The sequence below is a fragment of the Cucurbita maxima genome, unplaced genomic scaffold (genome assembly GCF_002738345.1).
Source record: "Cucurbita maxima cultivar Rimu unplaced genomic scaffold, Cmax_1.0 Cma_Scf00012, whole genome shotgun sequence".
Classification (NCBI taxonomy): Eukaryota; Viridiplantae; Streptophyta; class Magnoliopsida; order Cucurbitales; family Cucurbitaceae; genus Cucurbita; species Cucurbita maxima.
The window spans coordinates 288,192-311,483 of NW_019272028.1; the positions used below are offsets into that span (position 1 = coordinate 288,192).

Genomic DNA, 23,292 nt, shown 5'->3' on the forward strand with positions numbered 1-23,292 from the left:
AAAAAAAAAAAAAAAAACATCAGCTTAAAATTCCAACTTTATGGATAATAATATAAAATTGTAAATAGTTATGTTATTATTATTATTTTTTTATTTCATCCACAACGAATAGATTCAAACTCTCTCATCTTAATCCATAATACATATCAATTACCACTTGACTCGATATTTTAACTAATCAAGTCATATTCAAGTTGACAATAAAAAATTATTAACAAAATAAATTAATAAAAACAAAAAAAAAGATAATTAAAATAAAAGCATTTTAAAAGGTAAAGTAGTGATATATTCATCCATTAATAAAAACACGATAGAAATATGACTAATTTATAAATTTGGTCCCTACCTCTTAAAAAAAAATTAAAAATTTTGTTTATAAAATTGTAGGAACAAAAGTTTTATAAATAATTTAAATGGAGTAATTGGCAAATAAATATTTAAATTTTGAGAAATTTTGAAAAGATAAAAGGAGATATTTGGAAATTGGAATGCATCCAATGAAATAAGGTGTAGGTGTGAAATGGAAATGTGAGATGAAGAAATCCTATGAGTGGGTAAGCGCCTTATCTTGAAACAAAACAAGGGTGCGTTTGGCGGCTGACGGTTACAAAGCTGAGTGACCAACAACCCACATACGTGGACTTTCGCTTACAACATAACTTGGATAACACACATCAACATTCCTAATTACAATCCTTTTATCCCAATCTAAATGCTTCCTTACCCCATCTCTGTATCAACCAATGGATATGGATATCTGGATATCGATAAAACATGATCTTATCATAATCTCGAGAATTTGCATGTAGATTTTCAGTCTTCATTCAACTCTCTGAGTTCATTTTCAACTAGATATGTAATTGTGAGATCTCACATCGGTTGAAGAAGTGAAAACCTCTCCCTAATAGACGTAATGGACTTTGATATCATATTAGTAATGGGCTTGAGATTTATTTTTTTTATTTCTCCAAAAATTTCATATCAATAAATTTTTATTGGGGGCAGAGAATCCAAAATAAAAAAAAAGAGTGGCAGTAATCCCCAGTGCATCAGCACACACAAAATGATAATGAGCCCATAATTCCCAGTTTGACACGTGGTTTCAGATGATTGCAGATCTCCCAAGCCGACCTGTCTGGTGATGATGTGTACCAATTCGAACACCACTGCCACGGGTATGGTTTGGTATAAAACCGGCATATTGTGGACCCCAGTCATAGGGTGTGAGCTGGCTACTGTGACGATGACGTGAAAGAGACGGTTCGAACCCATTTACACCTTTTTGGAAGATATTTTTAATATTTATATTCTCAATTTGGTTAGACAGCGATCCTCCTAAAGACATTTTCCTTCCCTTTTTCTTCTCACATACATTTTTCTTTTAAATCTTTTAACTTCAATTTCATAATTTGGATAATTCATAAATTATCATCTCAAAAGTTAAGTTAATACGAGAACGAGAACATAAATATGGGTCTAAGTAAGAATTGGAGCGTACATGAAAATAGCATATAAAATCACATTCCATTTATAAACGTTAAAAAGTTATTTTTGAAACAATATTAAATATTTAAAATTTTAAAATTAGTATTTAAAAAAATAATTCTCAAAACACTTCCTTTCCATCCATAGGAATAGAATCAGCTGCTGGGTTTGGAATATAGTTATAGTAGAATGTTAGGGTGTGGGAATGTGGGCTACTTGCCAAACGGGTAAAGAATAAAAATGAAATTGACTCATTGTACACTTAAAAAACTTTGAGAGAGTTCGAGGAGGACAATATCTACTAGTGGTGGAGTTGGACTATTACAAATGGTCTCAAAGTCGGCCATTGAGTAATGTGCCAGCGAGGAGGATGAGCCTCAAAAGGAGTGGACACGAGGCGGTGTGCCAGCAAGGACGTTGGACCCCAAAGGGTGGTGGATTGGAGGGTCCCACATCGATTGAAGAAGGGAAGAGTACCGGCGAGAACACTAGGCCCTGTAAGGAGGTGGATTGTGAGATTCCGCATCGGTTGGAGAGGAGAGCTCGAAAGGAAAAGGCCAAAGAGGACAGTACGTGCTAGCGGTGAACTTGGATGGTTACAATCTCCAACCATTTTTGGTCCTTGAGTTAGTGCATGTAGCGACTCACAAAAGCAAAGAAAAAAGCCCCATGCTGAAAATTTAAAGCAAAAGCAAAAGATTTCATCAGAATGAGGAGAATTCAGACAGAGAAGTAATGCAATGGCAATCTAGTTGTGGAAGTCAAGAAGCCCATCATACTTCAGAATGAATCTTGTTGAAAGAGAAGAGAGTGTACAAAATTTTCAAAATCCAACAAAAGTTTGGCAAAGCATTTATGAACAAAGAACAGAGTAGCAAGTAGCAAGTAGCAGCAGGAAATAATACTTCTTCCTTCTTCCATTAGTAAAGAAAGTAATGGAAGCGTTCTTGAGCGAAATGTAAGGAGCAGAATGATATTGAGGATGGGATTGAAAAGTCCTTCATCCCCATCTTTTGGGTTGGAACCTTGTCCTTCCCCTACATACTTTTGTTACAAGTAAGGAGGGAAGATAGATAGCACCAAAAATTGTTGATATGTGTGGAAAGGAAAGACCGCACAGCTCTATGAAATTAAAGGAGCCTACCCTTAGCAATGTTTCTTATAATCATATTTCAGTAATATTCTATACTAGTTTTAAAATGTTAATCCCAACTGACGAACAAAAATGGACCTTACCTCTCTTGAATTTGAAAGACAATGCCAACTCTCTCTCAGGGGTTAACGGTTGAGAAGACTGACTCACATGGTTTGCCATCTTAATCATACTTTCGGACATAAATGGAACCTGAAGTTGGTTCGCTCAGACCTGCAAGAGAAGCTAAAGAGGAAAGGGAAGAAAGATTAACCTACTTGTAAAGAACACATCAACAAATAAGTAAATAAGGGAAGACCTGCTACATTTAAAATGCAAAGCAAATGCAAAGCAAATGTGTGAGATCCCACGTTAGTTGAAGAGGGGAACGAAACATTCCATTATAAGAGTGTGGAAACCTCTCCCTAGTAGATGTATTTTAAAACTTTGAGGAGAATCCTAGAAGGGAAAGCACAAACAGAACAATATCTGCTAGCGGTGGGCTTGGGTTGTTACAAATATTATTAGAGCCTATCACTGGACGATGCGAGACATTGGTCAGAGTAGAGCTAAACTCTCTCCATAGGAGACACGTTTTAAAACCGTGAGGCTAATAACGATATGTAACGGGCCAAAAAGGACAAGAATTATCCTATAAAGTTTTTTCACTGGTCATGGTCGGAGCAGGACTAGACTCTCTCCATAGTAGTAGACACGTTTAAAACCGTGATGCTGACGGCGATATGTAATGGGCCAAAGAGGACAAGAATTAAACAGCAAAGTTTTTCCACTTCCACTCTGTCCAAGAATTAACTCAAAACTCCAAAAATCAACAGACGAGGAAAGTAATGTGGGAAAGATAATCAAGTATATGTGTGTGCTATAAACTGAGAATAAATCTTAGGAAAGAAGTCCAGGTTAGAAATATGTTAACAAAATGGAGGATAGACAAGTCCTTCATAAGTGCCTTGATGGTTGATTGGGGTCAGTCAGGCTGAAATGCTTTGTGTAATCTCCAGAAAATTTAGGGCTAATGTGAAGTCCCACGTTGGTTGGAGAGGAAACGAAACATTCTTTATAAGAGTGTGAAAACCATTCCCTAACTGACGCGTTTTACAACCGTGAGGTTAACGGCAATATGTAACTGGCTAAAGCGGACAATGTCTACTAGCGGTGGCCTCAACTGTTAGAGCTAAGGCAGACAAGTTCTTCATGATAAATTTGAAAACGTTTCTAATTACTTTTCATCATTCTAAACAACAGCCCTTAATTTATTTTCTACATTCCCTGGCTATCGGACCAATCACAAACCCATAAGACAACTCGACTCAAGATTGAAGAATGTCTACTACGAAGTATAGCACATTGCCTTCCTCTCACTATATATGGCGAGCACAATTAGTTAGCTTAAAAAGATGTTAAGGGGTTGAAGTGATATGTTAAATCAAACCCTCCTCCTCTCAGATCCTAGTTCAAAATTCATCCATGTAGCAATAAATCGTAGCAAACCCTCCCCACAAGTTGAAATTCACCCATGTTGCAGCCAAGCTTGCCGCTAGAAACCAAGCCATTAACAAGCAAAGCAGAAGAGTGAATCCTTTGTCATGCTACATTGCACAAACATACACTGTGAAATCAGAGAAGAATATAATACCTTTTTCTCTCAAAGTAAAACTTGTGTAATAGCATAAACCCACCGCAGCAATTAGTGTTCTCGTTGGGCTTTCCTTTTCAAGCTTCCCCTCAAGTTTTTTAAAACGTATCTACTAGAGAGAGATTTCCACACCCTTCGATATTAAAGCTTGAACCCCTAACCTTACAAGAGTCCGGAATAGACTTGGTAACCTAATCAAGTTTCACAGTAACATCCACATTCCACCAAATTGCACTACCACCGGATTCAATAAGATATAACCCATCAAAATAAACTCGATGAGGCGCAAGATTGAAAGAAATTATAACGAAATGAAATAGGTCAATCTTGATTACGTCAACTAGAATAGAAAAGGCTATGCTAGAAACGTTAAATTAAGCTAAATTTAAAGAACAGCAACAGAGATAGCTGCTAAAATGGTAACAAATCCAGGCAAGGAAAGAGTTGAGAGACTGTAACTAATCAATGGCTTGAGTTCGGAAAAGAAGATAAGGAGAAATTGAAGGGAATCTGTAGTTCATTCTATACCTTAAGGAGTCGCGTGCAGCTACAACTTCGAACCACATACAAAGCTCGCCATGGCAGCCAGACGACGAGCCAACCTAATTGGGCTTAATCCCCTTCTCAAACATCAAATTATTCCAATAAAATAAAATAAAAAGTTCAAAAATATATTTATCATTAAATTTTAAATGAAAAGCGTTGAAATTTTATTAATATTTTATGAGTATTAGAAAAAGGTGCCAAAATTGTCCAATGTTTCAACCAAGGATTAATTTAATTTTGTAACCATCTAAATTTACGAGATATTATTTACTTCGGCCTATTATTCATCTTCACGATTTTAAAATGCATCTACTGAGAAGAGGTTTACATGTCTTTAAAAAGAATGTTTTGTTCCCTTCTCTAATTGATAGGGAATCTCACAATCCACTCATTGGGTCTTGTTGGCACACTACCCGTGTCGGGCTCTAATATCATTTGTAATAGCTAAAGCCCACCGCTAGTAGATATTGTCCGTTTTGGTCTGTTACGTATTGCCGTCAGTCTCATAGTTTTAAAACACGACTACAAATGAGAGGTGAAATGGTTCACTTATTTTGCCCAATGTAGAAGAAATGAATAGAGATGTAAGAGGTAGAAGAAAGAAAGGCCTTTTCTTTGTTCAAAAAGAGCATAGATTCTCCAAACCACAAATATTAATCAAGAGATTACAGCTAATCTTTCATTTTGATACAATCATTATGCATTAATCTATATTCCATTAATGTAAAAACAGTAATTAACTCTATATTGGGTCTCTTAAAAGTATGAAAAAAGAAGCAAGCTTTTCTTCCACATCTTACCAATCTAGCTTTTGAAGAACATTAATCTTTGAATATTATGCTTTAGATATTTGTTTTCTCCCTTGGTGGGTCTCCACCAGAATACAGTAAAAATTCTCTCATATCCATCTCCAATCTGTTCATGAGACAGATAACATTAAAATATCACATGATGGTTTGCATATAAATACCCCATTCCTCACTTGGAAGACAAAATATCAAGAAAACAAACAATGGATTCAAGGTGTAGATCAGCAAGACCCCTTGTGCCCCATGGAGAAGCTATGGCTAGCAGCAGAAACACGAAGCCGATGGCGACGTCGTTGAACGCATCGCCGCGTTCGTGTCATGTTTCGTTTATGGTTCATCACCAAGAGAGGGGGAAGATGGCTCCGCCGAACCAAAGAGTTGTTCATGAGGCCATGAACGTTCACGAGGCTAAGTTTTGGAACGGTTACGGCGTCGTTGTCGACGAACATATCGATCGGAAGGCTGCTATGTACATATCGTCTGTGCAAGAACGGTTTAGACTTGAGGGGTTGATCAGCTGAAGAAGCAACTTTGGTGCATGATATGGTGTAGAGAGTAAATAAAAATGGTATCTTTTTGGTTGCAAGCATTTGTAGATACGCATATAGGTTTGTAACTATGCTTAAAAATGATCAATGTAATGTATAACCTTTAGTTGATCTTTATCTAAATATTAAATATGTATATATTAATTACTTCAAAAGTGAGGCTCAATTATTGAAATTCTACTCAGATTCTATGCTCTTTGTTTCTTATTGTAAAAAGTAACAATGTGGTGGATGTACGAGAGAATCGATGAATGAGGAATCATTTTGATTAATATTATGAGCCAAGACTTGACCAAAGTGGAGCCCCTTTGAATAATATTCTCTCAGATATTTATATGTGCTCAAGCAGAGGCTAAACAGTCAAAATTACTCCTTTTTTATTTAAAAAAAGTTAGATGACCAAAATTTGAAGGGTTATTTTTGGTACGAGCTTAGAACTCTTACGAAAATGTAATTTTTTATTTTCAATGGATCAAATATCTGTTATGGAGTTCAAGATTTATATATATGGAAATTACTAAGTACTTCTAAACCAAGATGTTTACTCATTTAAACTTGCAATTCAACTTACCTTAGTGATTAAGAAATTTTTAAGAAATTTAGTACAATTGTTCACTCTTTTGCTTCTAATTTTTTGAAAAACTTAGGTTATTTTCACAAAATTTTAGTTTTTTCAATTACGTTAATAATTCATTATATGTTCAAATTAATAAATTTAAAGTTATTGATTTATTGTATTTATTAAAATGAACCCAATACGTAATACTGATTAAGAAATAAGAGATTCAAATCTTATAGTAAATTTAAGAAAAATAAATAAATTCATGTGTTTTCTGTTATCAGTACAAAAAACAAGAGAAATGCAAGGGTGCCGCTAAAAAATAATAAAAAGAGACAGAAAAGGAAAGAAAATAAATTTTGTAAGTTTGAACAAAGAGTTCGTTAAAAAAAAAAAAACAATTTTGTGGTCCAATTCAACTGAAATGTTAACAATATGTTTATAATTGAATGGGTTTCAATCAAAATGCTAGAGATTTTTTTAGGACTAGTTCTTATTTTCATAAAAAATAAAAAGAAAAAATGTGTTGGAGAATAATTTTAAAATGACTAAAATCAACATGGTCAGTACCTGATTCAATCACTTCTAAACTGGCTAAAACAAATGCTCATTTCTTTATTTAATTGGTACCCCTTTTTAGAAGAGAGGAGCGATGATGATTGCCTGTAGAGGTGAAGAAAATAATAGACCAATTCGTTAGTAATAAATCCAAAAGGCAAAGCTCAGATATTCTCTATATTACCCAATCAAAGTGTGTGAATTCCAATCTGTCTGCTGAAATCATATTCATTCCTGCATCATGGTACAATGAATTCCACAAGCTTTAATCATCTTTATGGCAATCCTTCCAAAACCTTTGCTGTAAAGAAACAATTAAAACAACAAAGCATTTCTCAATACTCTAAGCATTATAACTCGCCTTTACACTTCGCCCACACATCCATTTTCTTTAAACAAAACACCCTCCACCTTCCTCACACATCTCTAAAGCAAGAAATAAAGTGCAGTTCAATAGAGATCCTTTTCTTTCCATCTTCATAAAGCAGATCCACTGCCTTCGACTCATCAACATAACTTTCCCTTGCTTATAAACCATTTTCTCTTCTTTCTCCCCAAGTTTGGCATCCCCTAAGCTCCTTCTTTGCTAAGCAAATCAACAAGCTCGTTCACCCTTATAACCCCTCTTTTCTTTTCACCTACTTCTAACCTTCAATTCTCTCTATAGAACTTGAAGAGGAACTCCACTACTTCAGAACACTCCTCCTCCTCTTGTAGATTGAGATGAGTGCAGACTGGGGACCGGTTGTCGTGGCGGTGGCGCTGTTCATTGTGCTGTCGCCAGGGTTGCTTTTTCAGTTGCCGGCGAGAATCAGGGTGGTGGAGTTTGGGAATATGAATACCAGTGGGATTGCCATTTTGGTGCACGCTATCATTTTCTTCTGCATACTCACCATATTGGTCATCGCTATCGGTATTCACATACACGTTAACTGACTTTCAATCATCTGCTTTGGCTACCTTCAGCAGATGAATTGCTTCCTTCTGTTTTTTCTTTCTCTAGGACTCAGCATATTTCTCTCTATTCTGCTCCATTTTCCTGTTTTCTTTTTCCCTTTGAACAACAACTTTCTATATTGTAATCTGCTAAATGTAAACTATAATTTCAATTCTTTTTGGGGGGTTGATAAAGAAGGTAAGCTTCTGTAAATACTCTCACGGTAATTCCTTGAATATCTTGAGCAAAATTCTTCCCTATTTTCTAACTAATCGATAATATCATTCTACTAGCTTGCTTATACCATGGAACAAACCAAATTTGAACAAAATTTTAGCCAGACTGTCCGCACTAAGACGAATATCTTGTACTTGAGATGCGTTGAATTTATTAAATCGAAGAACAAAGAGAGACAAAAAAGAAGATTCTCCATGAGATAGAGCAGCTACAGAGACCAGCGTTCGATGTAATTAGATCTATACTAGCAATGGAAACCAAAGGCGTAAGTAAAACGAAATAAACATACAGAATGCCTTCTATCTCTTCCGAGTCTTCGACTACAGAAATCGCAAATACAAACAGATCAAACAAGATCCGCATCAAACAGAAATACAACAACACACAAGGCACAAACACCACTAGGAATGCAGCAGCTTCAGTTCGTAAGAATCTCGAATGAAAACGGAAGAAGGACGGGAAGAAGAGGTTACCGGATCATCCAGAGTAGATGTGGACATGAAGAGCGAGAATGAAAACGGCGTAGAGGATGAAGAAGATGAGAGTATGAATGACTACAGCTTTACCGTTAGTCTTCATACTCCCGAACTCAAACTGCCGATTATTCCCCGGGAACTGGAACAGAAGCCCTGGCGAGAGAAGCACGAACAGAACAACTCCGATCACCACTGGCGCCCAATCCGACATCGTGTCAGAGATATCGTAATAATTTACTAAACCAAAAGAAAAAAAATCAAAAGAGGAACTCAAAGTAGCAGAGAGCTTTGGTGAAAAAAGCGAGAGAAAAAGTGGCTTTGCAGAAACGCGATGAAGATGATGAAGAAGAAGAGAAATGGTACTGAACAGAGTTCCACCTTTTCCTTTTCCTCTCTCTCTTCCCGCATCGAAACGAGAAATAACGCTTTGCTTCATGATTCGAAAATTATGGGAATCCGAGGAGTTGTTGTTAATTACGAGAATGACACTAGCTTAGTGGCAATGCTTACTGAGAGCCCATAAGTTAAGTGCTAAATGGGCCCAGTGGGCCATATTGGGCCAGACCATGGACGGGCTCGGCGGTCGAATAAGCGGGAAGGGAAAAAGGGAGGTCGGGAAACAACGGTGGATTTACGTGCAAGGTGCCCTCGCTTTTCCAAACTCTACTTTTTTTTATTCCTTATTTATTTATTTATTATTGTATTAAAAAAAAAAAAAAAAAAAAGAAGAGAAGAATTGTATTGAAAAATTAGCGATATTACCATTTATATCTTATTTTTTCTAAATAGTACATAAATTTATTTCATTCATAAAATGAGTTCATATTTATCAACATGCGAACATTTTCTACTTGAGAACGGACCAATATGGATCTAAATTCGAGTTGGGTTATTTGTCAGAAAAAATTTAAAGAAATTTATTATTATTTATTTATTTATTTAATTCAAAGAGGTTCTAATTTATAAAACATTCGCTGTCTCCCCTTCTGTGTTAATAAATCTTAATTTTAACTTTTTTTTTTTTTTTTTTTTATGACAAAGAAAGGGTTTGAAAAGATGGCTTAGTTTAATTCGCCCTCAAATATTAGGTTATTTACTAAAGAACCATATATGATAATGCGCATTATATTAACGAAAGAAATAACGCCAAAAAGAAAAAAAGAAAAAAAAAAAAGAATAAAGAAAGAAAGAGAAGAAATCGCCAAGAAGAAGTGCTGTGCTGGTCGCATTTGGGCGTAGCTTGGCGTTGTAGACTGGAGAGGAGAAACGTTCAGCCACACGACATTGTGAGATTCCATTGCCGGTCCTCGATTTCGCAATTCTAGATCTATCTGTCCGACTCAGTTGCTGGGAGAGTCACCGATAAGCTGTAATCGATGATACTATTGCAGTCACACTCCAGATTTCTGCTCCAGACTTTGTTAAATCGGGTGCAGAAGTAGGTTTTTGTTCCTTTTTATCTGTTTCCGATCCAGACTTCGTCATTTTTCCATGTCCACCCATTAACTCGGATACTTAATTATGTAATTTAGTTGTCCAAAATGCCTGATGTTTTTCTTGTTTATTTCAGTCTTGAGAAAGCCGTGGAAGTGGATTACAATTGGGTGGAATTTGACGATGTGCGCTACCATGTCCAGGTGATTTTTCTTATTTTGTTTTCATAATTTTGAAGCAGATTGAATTTTATTGTAATGTCTATGATTGATCTGTATTGTTTTGTAGGTCTCAATGAAGAACCCCCATCTCTTCCTGCTATCTGTATCATTGCCCATCCCTTCTGCAGATACTGTTTTTTGTGGTGGCCTCCCATCTGGAGCCATAGAAGCAATTAAAGCTGCATATGGCGTGCTTGTACAGATTCTTGACCCTCCAAGAGATGGTTTTAATCTCACATTAAAGTTGAATCTTTCGAAACTTCCTCACGATGAAGGTTTATCGCGTTTTATTTTTAAGGTCATTATAAATTGTTGTGGACATTGCAGAAAAATGGTCTATTCATTTATTTTTTTGAGTATTTCTTCTTGTTATCTGTATCATTCTTTAGGTCTCCTAGCACATGGCTTTCACTACTGCCTTGCAGAGAATATACTTGTTTGGGAAGTTAATATTTTGGAATTTCCCCTGAGCTCCATTGAGAAAAATCCTAGGTTGGAATATGTTAAAGAGTTTTAGCAGAGAAATATTGGAGGTGTTATTAAGATTTTATAATAGAGGGAGTTAGAGAAAGGATTAGAAAAATTTGGAGGACTAGTTTTGGAGAGGCCAAGCCTCTCGAAGTGCTTGGGTAGGAGTGTCTATACCTTTCAAAGTGCTTGGAGTTGGAGTATTGTAATTCTTCCTTTATTATTTCAATATGATTTTTGTCCATTTACGACAAGATCGAGTAACTGTCAATATTATTTGTTAAAACTCATTTATGAACAATTTGCAACCTAAGTAAGCTTAAATATTTGTCGGTTTATGGAGCTAAACGGATGTAGGAGAGCATTAACTTTTGTGGAGTTTTCTACTTTTTATTTGTCCGTTAGTTATCAGGTTTTTGTGCTTGAGCTTTATAATTGATGCTTTTTTTACTAAATTCTTGCAGATAATAGGCATGCTACTTTGGTAAAAGTTGCATCGATTAGGGAAGTGGTACTTGGTGCTCCATTAAGAGTAATTCTTAAACAACTCGGTTCGAGGATTATTGGTTCTGATGTCAATAGGCTTGTTGCACTTGTACATCGTCCAAAAGAGTCATTTTTTCTTGTACCTCAGGTAGTAGGATCATTTTGCTCCTGCTTTTACTATTTAGGACAATATTTACTGCTGTTTTTAAAGCTTGAGGTGGAATTATCCTTGGGTGCTAAAACGTAAGATACAAAAATAAGAGCAGGCTCTAGTGAGGCAAGGAGCAGAACCTAAAATAATGATGCAAATTTAATTTATGAAAAGTTTAGTCTAATGAAGTATGAGACAAGGAAAAGTAATTGAAACAAGGCTTTATTTAAGACATTGTTGTTTTTGTGCATTTTTCTTATTTCCAATGTTGTCTTTATTTCTTACTTGCATTTGCTAGCAGTTAATTGGTAATTCATTTTGCTGGATTGGTTTATACTGATGTAACATGAAACATTTGATACCTTTTAATCGTACCCTGCTCAGTTTATTTCATCATTTACTCATATTGTGACTTAAATAGATAACTTTTTATTTGACAAGATTAAGATTTTGGTAATAACAGGCTGAAAAGGTAATTGTGGTGTATCCGATGAGATTTAAGGATTCTATAGACATTGCTCTTGCAACTTCTTTTCTCCAGGTAAGGTCATAATTTATTCTCCCCATCAAGTGAATAGAAGTCTGCAAATGACAACTTTAACTTTCTTTATGAAAAATTAGGGTGCCATATATTTGTGTATAATCCTGACCAGGACTTCTTTAGTTCCTTAACAGGATATTCTAGTGTTGTAATTCTAATGATAGCACTCCTGAAGTTATGCTTCTGTCTGTTTAGGACAACATGTTTTCATTGACCAAGTTGTGAAATTCCACGTTATGTCTGTTCAGGAGTTTGTAGAAGCAAGACGAAGTTCTGGACTCAATAGTGCCCCTCCTTGTTCATGGTCTCCATCTCCTCCTCAAGAGTTGAAGGGAGCTCCTAATGATGCATTATCAGCCAATGCGGGATTTGTTACTTTTGGTAATGTCCGAAAGTAGTGCTAGTTTTACAAGTTTTCTTTTTTTCTTCCATATTCTAAACTGCAATGTCTTTATTGAATGCAGTAATTTTCCCTCGGCATGTAGAGGGGAAAAAGATCGACCGTGTAATTTGGAGCTTGTCAACATTTCATGCATATGTCAGTTATCATGTTAAGGTTTGTTTATTTACATTATACTAACCTAAATCAATTTCTTTCATCACGTGGATTCTTTAAGAAGTTCTCTTTGTTACTTGAAAATGCATGACTGAATGAAACATGATTACGATATGATACAATATCTGTCCTAGGCTGTCGTGTAATGGTTATTTCTGCTAACAAATCCCAGAAATAAGTTTGACTCTTTGGATAGTATAGTGAAAATAAAATGCTCTCTTCTGTCTCCTCTTTTCTACTACCTCTCAACCTTTCTTTCCTAGCCTCCATCCTATCTGTGTCTTATTGGATTTTGCTTTAGGGTTGAGCATCTTCTGATTTCATCTTCCTTGAAGTTATTTATTTCCTCTTTTTAGCAACAATGTGTATTTTTGCTTTGGTTCATAAGTGATAGCTTTTTCATACAAGGCATTGACAAACAAGCTGGTAATTCCCCTTTCACTATCTCATTTGCATTGGTTTGGAAGTTCATTAGTGAATCTGCTTCAATATCTAGTGCATTTGCACTATTTCTAGCAAGATGGAGATGAGAATTGTACAACTCAGTTATTGAAGCAAAGGTCTACTCTAGGATGGAGTATAGAATGCATTGGATGACCATCTTCAAGAAGAAGGAAACTGCTTAAAGTTCCTGCCGGAATTTCTAAACTTTCTGCAGGAATTTCTAAATCAGGTTGGCTCATCTTCTTCGAAATGATAAAGGACCTTCTTAGGAAGTATGAGGAAAACTCACACTGGTATAAGGATTTGGTTAAGCTCCCGTCTGTCCTGGGAGATACCAATCACAAAAGCTATGTGGAGGCTGTGAAAGCAAACTTGAAGCTCATGGATTTTCCAGTGAAGAGTTCTAAATCCAACTTCTTTGAAGAATTCTTTTGCTTTAAATTCTTCTCAATCATATTGGGCAAGGAAGGATTGAGAAATAGTGAATATGGATTTTCGTGATGTAATGGTTTTAACAAGATTGTTTGCTCATGATAATTGGAAGGAAATAAAGAAGGCACTGAAGGATCATTTTGAGGCCAACTATTGTAGAAGCTTAAGGGTGGTAGTTCCCAAGCAAAGCCCCCAACTTCAAGGAGTAATGGAAAATTGTCAGAGAAAATACGTTTTGATACCCTTGAATTATTGATCGACATATCCCATTCCATTGATACTAGGAATCTATCAATCAACGAATGCAAAGAATGGTGACCCACCCTTAACGTTGTGAATTTACTGTTGGACAAAGGTATTTCCATTTGGCCTAGGTCTTCAATTAATTTATTTAACTTTCTCTTCCCTTTAGATTGCTTGGCCCCTAGTGGAGATATCTATTAGTCGCAAAAATATTTTGGGTACATCAAGAGTAGGCATGAAGTCCCAAGATTATATCTCACTCTCCATATCCATTATTTGAAATTCTGACCCAGATTGATTTTCAATCTCTTAATCCATAGATGCCTTGTCAAAGTTTGTCTTTAACCCAAATCACGGTAATTCAAATGACCAGAAATGGTTTTTTGTAAGTCAAGCCTCCACTTTTTGTACCTTTTCTTTATTCACACGTTCTCCCACCAAGAATGCATGGCTATGACACCAACACAAAGGAAGTTCGCCGCAAAAAGCTGATTGTAGGCTAGAATTATATCTGGGTTGGTAAATATGAAGTAGGAAAGCTAGGATCAGGATTCTCAATTATAGAAAACTTTAGGAAGTAACTTTTCTCCTTTTATCATATTATGCGCATTGGAAAGTCTTCATTATTCGATTCTGAATAAATAATTTCATTATCTCTGGACAGTGTTCCGAAGGTTTTATGCACACACGGATGCGACGTCGTGTTGAATCTCTGATTCAGGTAGCATTCCATCTCTCATTTTGCAACTCTCGCCCTTTTTTTAGTTCAATTGTGCGGGGGTGTTCACTTGAACATCCAACATTTTTTTGGCAAAATATAATGCTTTGACTAGTTGAGTTACAGTAAAGTTGACTATTTGTTGCATTCTTAATATTTGAGAAAAAACTGTTGTCGTGTAGGCACTTGATCGTGCCAAGCCAGATGTAATCGATACAAGTAAAAGAGCAAACAGCAGATCCTTCAAACGGCTGGATATTGATGGGAATGCTGGGTGATGATGAATTGTGGAAATTTTGTAATACCAGTTGCTGGGTGAGAACCACTCAGTTTTCTCCATAATTGCTGGAAAGGTAATGTGGTTATTCTATTTTATTTCTTTCATTTATAGGGCCATCCTCGCTTCTTCTTTTTGGCTTCGACTGTGCTATATATAATTTATACATGTCAAATCGAAGTCGCAATATTTAATTTACCCTCCAATGATAACTTTATTACCTTTAATAAATTTACTTAGTTTAAGCTTTTATTTGTGTTGGTTAAAAAGTTTAGGAGTGGAGGTTGAGAAGTACGTTGCACCTGTTATGTGATTTACTGGATTATAATTGCTTCATATCATATGCCCACTGATGGTAATAAGTTGGAACGTAAAAGATTTGTTAGCATTTTGAGAATTTACTGGTATGGTAAATAGTATAGCCAATGACAACAATTCCTATTTCATGTAATTTTATTGAATTATTTTCAAATACTCCTTCCAAGGAACTTATCATTCTCCCGTTTTATTGTCCCTCCCTTCTATTTTGTATTTTCATTTTTATCCATTTTTTCAATCTTATTAGTTTACAAGTGACCATTTATAATTGTTTACTCATCTGCTAAACTTGGTGATTAAATTTTGCATCGCTCTCTCGATAGGAGAAAAATCAATCGTCCATGCTTCAATTCTCATACGTTGTGTTGGACTTTTTAAAAATTCTGAACCATACATTTGAAAATAGTCAATCATTCAGTCCAAATAAAATGACTCATTTATGAGATAGACAGGAGTTTAATGGATATAATCAAACTAGTTGATTTTTTTTAATTTTTTTGAAGTATAAATGTATATGTAATTGGGACTACATAAATAGATAACTCATCTATCAACATGAGCATAGCTAACGTGTAATCCTCTATTGAAAGGTCATTTTGAATATCTTCTCTACATGTTGTCTTTTAAACAAAAAAGAAAAGAGCTCACAGAGAGTAAGGACATATGGCCCATGGAGTAACCTTTTTAAACGATATTATATTATCTCATACAATGCCTCCCAATAATTGCATTCAAATTTATGTCCTCGACCCCTCCTCGTATTTTATTTTTTATTTTTTATTTTTTAATCAATAGACAAGACAACGACCCATTATTTTTTTACTCCGCCCAAGTCGACCATCAAATTTTATCATTTATTTTTTTAATTTATTGGAGAGATGATAAATCAAGACGTGTATGATAATCTTGATACCGCTTCATTTAATATCACCATTGCAAAAAATGTGCTTTTCTCTTGCATTAAATAATTGCCTCTTTTATTTTATTACTTTTTTTATTAAAAAATATGTTATGATTTTCACAACCAAAATTTTGAACATTTTTATTTTGAAGATACAAAAAAACAAAACATGGTTTTGTTTGTGGTTGATCGAATAAAGAAAATTGACGAAATAAAGTGGATGCGGACAACCTTCGGAAGTAGATGTGGATCAGCCTTTGTCTGTGTCATCGTCGTTATCCACTCCCGAGGTTCAATTTGGCAATCAAAGGATAAGAGAGTTTAAATCTCAATCATTGTAACCCTAAAATTTAATAAACTTTATGAACAGACTTGATGATTGGATTTCAAAAGGCTGGAGGCTTTAAATTGAAAAGGTAAAATTTCTGGCAGATTTTCAATTTTGCTTCGTCGTGTTCTTCTAATTTTGATGGAGGTAGCCATTGCCAGCTTCTAGTTTCTTGCGTATGGTGCTTGCATATCAGAACAGTTGTGGGAGCGCTATCATATTCATGGGGATGTTTGTATCTCTAATAAATAATCAAAATAACCCTTCTTTATTTTGCCACCCATTTCCATCGCCCGACCCCACGTTATCATTCCCCGTTTCTCACTGCCTGCGCTGTGTTTGTCCCACGCCTCTCTGCCAATTGACCTCCTTCTTTACACGTTCCTCTATTCCTTACCTCCATTCTCGCATCCAAGTTTCCCGACGGGCGCTTAATCGGACAGAGCTGGGGTTGTGGGCATTCAATGGGTCGGGTGAATGAGAAGCTTGTGGCCTTTTTGAACAACCGATGGTTGGTTTTTGTGGCTGCAATATGGGTACAATCTTGCGCCGGAATTGGGTATCTTTTCGGAAGCATATCGCCGGTGATCAAGACGAATTTGAGTTATAATCAGAAGCAAATTGCGCGGCTCGGTGTCGCGAAGGATCTTGGCGATAGCGTTGGCATTTTGGCCGGAACCTTGTCGGAGATATTGCCGTTCTGGGGAACTTTATTAGTCGGTGCTCTCAATAACTTTATTGGGTATGGTTGGGTTTGGCTCATCGTCACTGGTCGAGCTCCTGTTTTGCCTCTCTGGGCTGTAAGTTTCGTATCTTTCCCTCTTTTTTCTTTCTTTTAATTCCTCTATTTGAGTTTCTATTCGGATTCCATTTCCATTTCTTTTTGGGTTTGGATCTTCGTCTCTCGATAGTTCGAAACGGATATCCATGATCAGATCCTCATTGAGAATGGTTTCAAAATTTGCAAAGTGGTCAACGAGTTGATTACTCTCAAAAGCGCATTTGGGTGTGGGGGGATGATTTTTTCTTTAGATGGGTTGTCGAAAAACTCGGCGGGATGCAGCTTATCTGTTTGATAAAATGTTTCACTGAGATTATAGAAGCAATTTTGTTGAATATTCAATGATGGAAACACTGATTGCTATGAAAATACTTTACAAATAGATTTGCTGAATCTATATGTTGATTGAGGCTATTAAAAAGTTGTTTTGAATGTTCCTGAATCAATCTTAGCCTGTGCGTTGGCTACTGGGCCACTCTAATCTGTTGAAGTTTAAGAACAATTTCTGGTTGGTTAAGTATGGATATCATTGTGCAGATGTGCGTTCTTGTGTTTGTGGGAACGAATGGGGAGACATACTTCAACACAGTTTCTTTGGTTTCTTGCGTACAAAACTTTCCGAAGAGTAGGGGTCCGGTGGTAGGGATCTTGAAAGGCTTTGCTGGTTTAAGTGGTGCAATTTTGACTCAAATATATGCAATCATGCATTTCCCTGATTCAGCCAATCTTATTTTCATGATAGCAGTAGGTCCTGCTCTTGTGGCTATTGGTATGATGTTCTTTATCCGACCCGTTGCTGGTCATCGACAAGTGAGGCCGTCCGATGGCATGAGCTTTAGTAGTGTTTATGGTGTCTGCCTCCTTTTGGCTGCATATCTAATGGGAGTCATGCTTGTTGAGGATCTTGTTGATTTGAGCCCCACTGTGATAGCCATTTTCACTGCTGTTATGTTTGTTATCCTTCTTACTCCCTTTTTGATTCCTGTGATATTGACTTTTAGCTCGGAAACAATGGCGTATCCCGAGCAAGAGGCTCTCTTGCAACAGTCACCTAAACAGGAGCCTGCTAGATCTGAACCAGATGGTCATGAAGTGATATTTAGTGAGGTCGAAGATGAAAAATCGGAGGGAGAGGACTTACTCCCTGCATTGGAGCGACAAAAACGCATTGCTCAGTTGCAAGCAAGACTATTGCAGGCAGCTGCAGAAGGAGCAGTACGAGTCAAGAGGAGGAAGGGTCCTCGTAGAGGGGAGGACTTTACTTTGGGTCAAGCTTTGATCAAAGCAGACTTTTGGCTTATATTCTTCTCCCTTCTCCTTGGCTCTGGAACTGGGTTGACCGTGATCGATAACCTCGGACAGATGAGTCAGTCTTTAGGCTATGATAATACGCATATTTTTGTATCCCTGATCAGCATATGGAACTTTCTTGGCCGGGTTGGTGGCGGTTACTTCTCTGAGATCGTTGTGAGGTACGAAAATGATTTCAGTTAGAGTCATAAAACTGTATACTTCTCTTAATACTTTATACTTTTGTTGAACAGAGATTATGCTTATCCAAGGCCCATTGCTATGGCAACTGCACAATTCCTTATGATATTTGGGCATATCTTCATCGGTATGGGATGGCCCGGGGCAATGTACATTGGCACACTCATCACGGGGCTCGGATACGGGGCTCACTGGGCAATTGTGCCTGCTACTGCCTCGGAGTTGTTTGGGTTGAAAAAGTTCGGGGCTTTATACAACTTCCTGACTCTCTCAACTCCGATGGGATCTCTGATATTTTCGGGCCTAATTGCGAGCAGTATATATGATAGTGAAGCAGAGAAGCAAGCACATAATGGTCTCTCACAGCTGCAGAGCTCCTCATCAGTTTGGTTCAGCAGACTTCATGTCGATGCACCGCTCAAGTGCGACGGTGCTATATGTTTCTTTCTAACTTGTATGATAATGGCTGGATTCTGTGCTATTGCAGGCATGTTAAGTTTGATTTTGGTGCACCGGACAAAAGGTGTGTACTACAACCTGTACGGAAAATCCCGAGCTTCGACGCTCTCCTAGACCGGTTTCATTCGTCGTGTTATTCTTTTTCATGTTTTTTATTTTGAGATCGAGTGAATTATTTGCTCGGATGGCATTGCAAGAACGACACGAGAACCCGAAATGGATATTTGCTTCACTGTTACACTTAAGAATTCTTCACCCTTTGATGTAAAAGCTTTTTCCTGTGTGTTGCAGACTGCAGTCGGGTGGAAGAGAAACAGTCATCTTCATGTGCCACATTCCTCCCTTCCTCCCTTAAAAAAAAAAAAAAAAAAAAAAATTATATATATATATATAATTGTTGTGGAACATTTTATATTGAGGATTCACCATTATTGGTCGGTGAATTTAAAAAAAAATGCTATTTATTTATTTATTTTGGTAATTTTTGTCGTCTTGTCTGTTTAGATAAAATATTATGTGGTAGTATTTTTTATTATTTGTTCAAATGATTCGAAAGATAAATTCCCGTTTAATTAATATTATGAATGAACATAATTTTGGAGCAAATAATGTTGTTGTTGCTGTTAATTAATGTAGTTTTTATTCAATTGTATGGAAGCCATTGTTAAAGCTCCATCAATCTCTCCCAGTCAATTAAAGGCGCTGCAATCTCTCCTTATCTCTCCCGCCCTCCCCGTCTTAACCCCAAACGCCGCATTGAACTCCCCTCCATTGTTCGCAAATTCCACCACCGTCGACTTCGACGCCGAGCTCGTGAACAGAATCTCGTCCGATTTGAATAGTCCTTTCCCGTCTATCAGATTCTGGTAATACACGTTGTCGAACGTGTTAGGAGTGGTCGGATCTAGCTGGACCACGACGTTTGGGTCAACATTTCGAGGACAGGCTTGCTTTATCTGTTCGGCGTAGGCTCGGTTAAGCGAGGGATCGACGCCGGAGGAGGAGAACAGGCGGTCGGCGAAGCGGTTGCAGTGGGAGGCGCCGATGGTGTGGGCACCGGAGAGAGCAATCATGTCGGTTTGGCGAAGATCGAAGTCAGGGCGTTTAGGTCGAAATTTGGAGATGGTAAATTGCCGTCGACGCGTGAGGCTTTGGAAATGAGGCCGTCACGCCGTCCTAACTCGACGTTGAAATTTGGGCCTCCGGCCTGTAAGTCACGAATCAATTGTGAGGTTTAATTGGTTTCCAAAACCCCTTTAATTCCATTCTCTCTATTTTTTATGCTTTTTTTTTTTCCCCTCTTTTTATACCCGCAATTTTATTGGCTTCTTTGTCGTTTCAAGGAATATTACCAATTTATAATAATAATAATAATAAAATAAATAAAAAATTACAAAATTTGAATCGGATATATTGCTGGGTGGGTCTAACCCGGAGTGCTGCGGGTCGGATCCCGATCGGGACATTTCGCGATTGAAATTTGAAGGTTAATTAGCGTCCCTTCGGCCTTCAGCGGTTCAATTTCAAACCTAATTGAAAGAATCTTCCTTCTTGCAACGGTACCATGGAAGTTGAAACCCAATCGGAGTTTCCGTACTGGAAGCCTTTCCAACGGAGGTTCGACCCTGATTCTCCCTTCTTCGCCTCTGGTAATGTCGAGCGCGAAATCTTAGCCAAACAGGTTTTTGTGGCTCTCTCCTGTATGCGTTTGTTTGTTGCTGATTTTATACTGTATTCATGAAATAAACTCTTGGTCATTGCATGATTTTGAGTATGTTTGTTTGATTGATACTGTAGCTTGCTAGGTTTTGAGTTTTCTGTTTGTTGACTTGCGCAGTTTTCATTCTAATCCCTATTATTGACGCTCATGATATTCCATTTCTTCTTGTTTTTCGTATAATTTTGAAGGTTGCCTTGGATTTAACCGAAGATGAAAAGCTCCAGCTTCATAATATGGTAGTTGATGTCGGCAGGTAAAGCTTTAGTTTGCTATTTGCTCATATATCATGATTTTAGATGTTAACAAGTCTCAAGAACTCTTTAGAAGTTCAAATTAATTGGATTGGTTACAAATTCCTAGAGGAAAATTCATAGCCAAGTTGGAACCAATGGTTTGTGTTGACTATTTCAGTATTTCTTCCTTTATTTTCAATGTATCATCAACAGTCCATTCTCGAGTTTCCAGTGTTTTATTATTGGAATTTGTCATTGTAATCTGTATAGGAAAATCTTTTGCCCAATAGTCGGTTGTGGTGCGCACTTGAAATCACTGGATGACTTTGAAGATCACTACAATTCACGGCATACTGCCTCTTGTTCAGTTTGCCCCCGAGTATATCCAACATCACGACTGCTTAGTCTGCATGTGTCTGAGGCACACGACTCGTTCTTTCAAGCCAAAGTTGCTCGTGGCTATGACATGGTATATAACTTCGAACTTGTTATCCTATATATTTCTGTTCTGCATCTGTACTGATCTGTAGATACAGGGAATTACGTATGCTTCACATTGTCCTTTTTATCGAGTTGGGGCTTTGAGGTCTACGTTGAAGTTTCAATAGTTCATATATTGTTATTGCTCTGTATGTTTAGGATAACAGACTTGAGCATGAAGCTTTTAATCATTGTTAGTGGGGAGGGATCGGAGCTTTAGTTTTCTGGGGGACTGACCTACTAGTATAATTTAAACTTGATTTCTTTTCCAAATTCTTGGTCGAGAAGAACACTGAAACAGAAAAAGAGTAGCATTGCTGCAATAGAATGAAAGGATAACTCATATAACCCCATCTCTTTTTTAGATTATATTATCATTTCACTTGAAATATGCTACTGATTGATGTAACTTGAAATATTTCACAGTATGAATGCCTGGTGGAAGGTTGTGGTTTGAAGTTCAAGAGCTACAAAAGCAGACAGCAGCATCTAGTGGACAAGCATACGTTTTCTGCTTCATTTGAATTCTTTAAGAAGGCTCCTCCTTCTAAGAAACAAAGACAGAAATTATATCGTAAACAAGTACTTCAACCAAGGGAAGAAACTTCCAAAATGGAAGCCGAGAATGAAACCATGGATGGCCTCATTTTGGGAGTATCTAAACTAAGTACTTCGGGCTCAACTCCATCATCAGTCAGCTTTGGTCGAAGGCACACTCGAGGGTTAACGTTTGTTCCTCGAGCAGTTCAGCGTGATAAAGTTTCAGACTCCTCAACAGCAGGATCAAACAAATAAAAGTTCTGCATCTAGACCAAGTAAGGGTATAGTACCTATCAGTTCTAGCTCATCTGCTTCCCATTTTTGCTGTTTTTTCCTTAGTTCTTCTCAAGGGTATCTGGTGCTGCAACGTGGTTAGTTTTTTCTCATTTGATATATAGATTCTTAACCTCATCAATGGGACGATTCGTGTTATTTTGTAGTTGGGATGTAATTTGAGATAATATGTGAAATGATGGGAAGATCTTGCATCTCAAGATAGCAGAATTAGTTTTTATTTGACTTGCAATTTACTATCTTAGTGAAAGAATCAAAATATATTGAAATGGATGAATGGTTACAATGTTGATAGAAGAATTAGAGGATCAGTTGTTATTTGCCTATCCTAGTTATGAAGGAAATATTGTCGCTAGAAATGTTTGAGTCTCGATTCTGATGAGATTAGAAGGATATTTCAATGCATTAATGTAAACGTAAGTTATTGCAAACAATATATTTGAATCGTTTAAGTGTGAATAGCTGGGTTAAACATATTAACTCTTTAACCTCTTTTGAATAATGGATGAGTTTGTTTAAGTTGACTACAACCATCAAATCTAAGTCAAAAGTTACCGAGCTGTCCATTTAATTCAGGCCCAATTTCGAATGGGGTGAAATTCCCCGTTTTAGATAGAGAGAGTGAGTTAGATATAAATATATTTTTAAATGGGGTTGGAGACGGGATTATGTTTTTCGTTCCGGCCCTGCTTAATGTAAATATAAATATATTTTCAAAGAGAGAATTTCTAAATTTTATTCTAAGTTTTATTCACATGATTATCGTCGAAAACTCTCCACTTGCTCCGATCTCCACAAAAATAATCGAAGAATTTCAATGGAGTAAAGAATGAAA

General features: G+C 36.8%; 5 protein-coding genes and 2 long non-coding RNA genes across 8 annotated transcripts; 4 read left to right on the plus strand and 3 right to left on the minus strand.

Annotated features, from left to right (window-relative positions):
• Nucleotides 1-1,603: 1,603 nt before the first annotated feature.
• Nucleotides 1,604-4,886, minus strand: LOC111487794. Of its 2 annotated transcripts, none has more exons than XR_002719109.1 (3): nucleotides 4,800-4,886; nucleotides 2,722-2,863; nucleotides 1,604-2,157 (listed from the first exon to the last, which is right to left on the minus strand). It is a non-coding gene; the product is annotated as an uncharacterized LOC111487794 (long non-coding RNA). The 2 variants fall into 2 exon arrangements; XR_002719110.1 differs by lacking the exon at nucleotides 1,604-2,157 and adding an exon at nucleotides 2,372-2,607.
• A 2,956-nt stretch (nucleotides 4,887-7,842) lies between these two features.
• On the plus strand, nucleotides 7,843-8,464 carry LOC111487624. Its single transcript, XM_023135091.1, has one exon. The coding sequence runs from the start codon at nucleotides 8,015-8,017 to the stop codon at nucleotides 8,225-8,227; it is 213 nt and encodes a 70-aa protein (XP_022990859.1). The 5' UTR covers nucleotides 7,843-8,014; the 3' UTR covers nucleotides 8,228-8,464.
• A 116-nt stretch (nucleotides 8,465-8,580) lies between these two features.
• LOC111487625 lies at nucleotides 8,581-9,405 on the minus strand. The gene is made up of 2 exons (XR_002719099.1): nucleotides 9,320-9,405; nucleotides 8,581-9,178 (listed from the first exon to the last, which is right to left on the minus strand). It is a non-coding gene; the product is annotated as an uncharacterized LOC111487625 (long non-coding RNA).
• A 703-nt stretch (nucleotides 9,406-10,108) lies between these two features.
• On the plus strand, nucleotides 10,109-15,162 carry LOC111487620 (actin-related protein 2/3 complex subunit 2A). Its single transcript, XM_023135087.1, has 9 exons — nucleotides 10,109-10,379; nucleotides 10,512-10,578; nucleotides 10,664-10,871; nucleotides 11,529-11,698; nucleotides 12,165-12,242; nucleotides 12,491-12,623; nucleotides 12,707-12,798; nucleotides 14,582-14,638; nucleotides 14,818-15,162. Exons 1-9 carry the CDS (start codon nucleotides 10,318-10,320, stop codon nucleotides 14,911-14,913), a joined length of 963 nt encoding a protein of 320 aa, XP_022990855.1. The 5' UTR covers nucleotides 10,109-10,317; the 3' UTR covers nucleotides 14,914-15,162.
• A 1,393-nt stretch (nucleotides 15,163-16,555) lies between these two features.
• LOC111487059 (protein NUCLEAR FUSION DEFECTIVE 4-like) lies at nucleotides 16,556-19,428 on the plus strand. The gene is made up of 3 exons (XM_023134278.1): nucleotides 16,556-17,259; nucleotides 17,778-18,712; nucleotides 18,785-19,428. Exons 1-3 carry the CDS (start codon nucleotides 16,924-16,926, stop codon nucleotides 19,302-19,304), a joined length of 1,791 nt encoding a protein of 596 aa, XP_022990046.1. The 5' UTR covers nucleotides 16,556-16,923; the 3' UTR covers nucleotides 19,305-19,428.
• A 288-nt stretch (nucleotides 19,429-19,716) lies between these two features.
• Nucleotides 19,717-20,505, minus strand: LOC111487061 (peroxidase 51-like). The gene has a single exon (XM_023134280.1). The coding sequence runs from the start codon at nucleotides 20,261-20,263 to the stop codon at nucleotides 19,880-19,882; it is 384 nt and encodes a 127-aa protein (XP_022990048.1). The 5' UTR covers nucleotides 20,264-20,505; the 3' UTR covers nucleotides 19,717-19,879.
• A 115-nt stretch (nucleotides 20,506-20,620) lies between these two features.
• LOC111487060 (zinc finger protein 511) lies at nucleotides 20,621-22,726 on the plus strand. Its single transcript, XM_023134279.1, has 4 exons — nucleotides 20,621-20,871; nucleotides 21,099-21,163; nucleotides 21,414-21,612; nucleotides 22,050-22,726. Exons 1-4 carry the CDS (start codon nucleotides 20,755-20,757, stop codon nucleotides 22,416-22,418), a joined length of 750 nt encoding a protein of 249 aa, XP_022990047.1. The 5' UTR covers nucleotides 20,621-20,754; the 3' UTR covers nucleotides 22,419-22,726.
• Nucleotides 22,727-23,292: the final 566 nt, after the last annotated feature.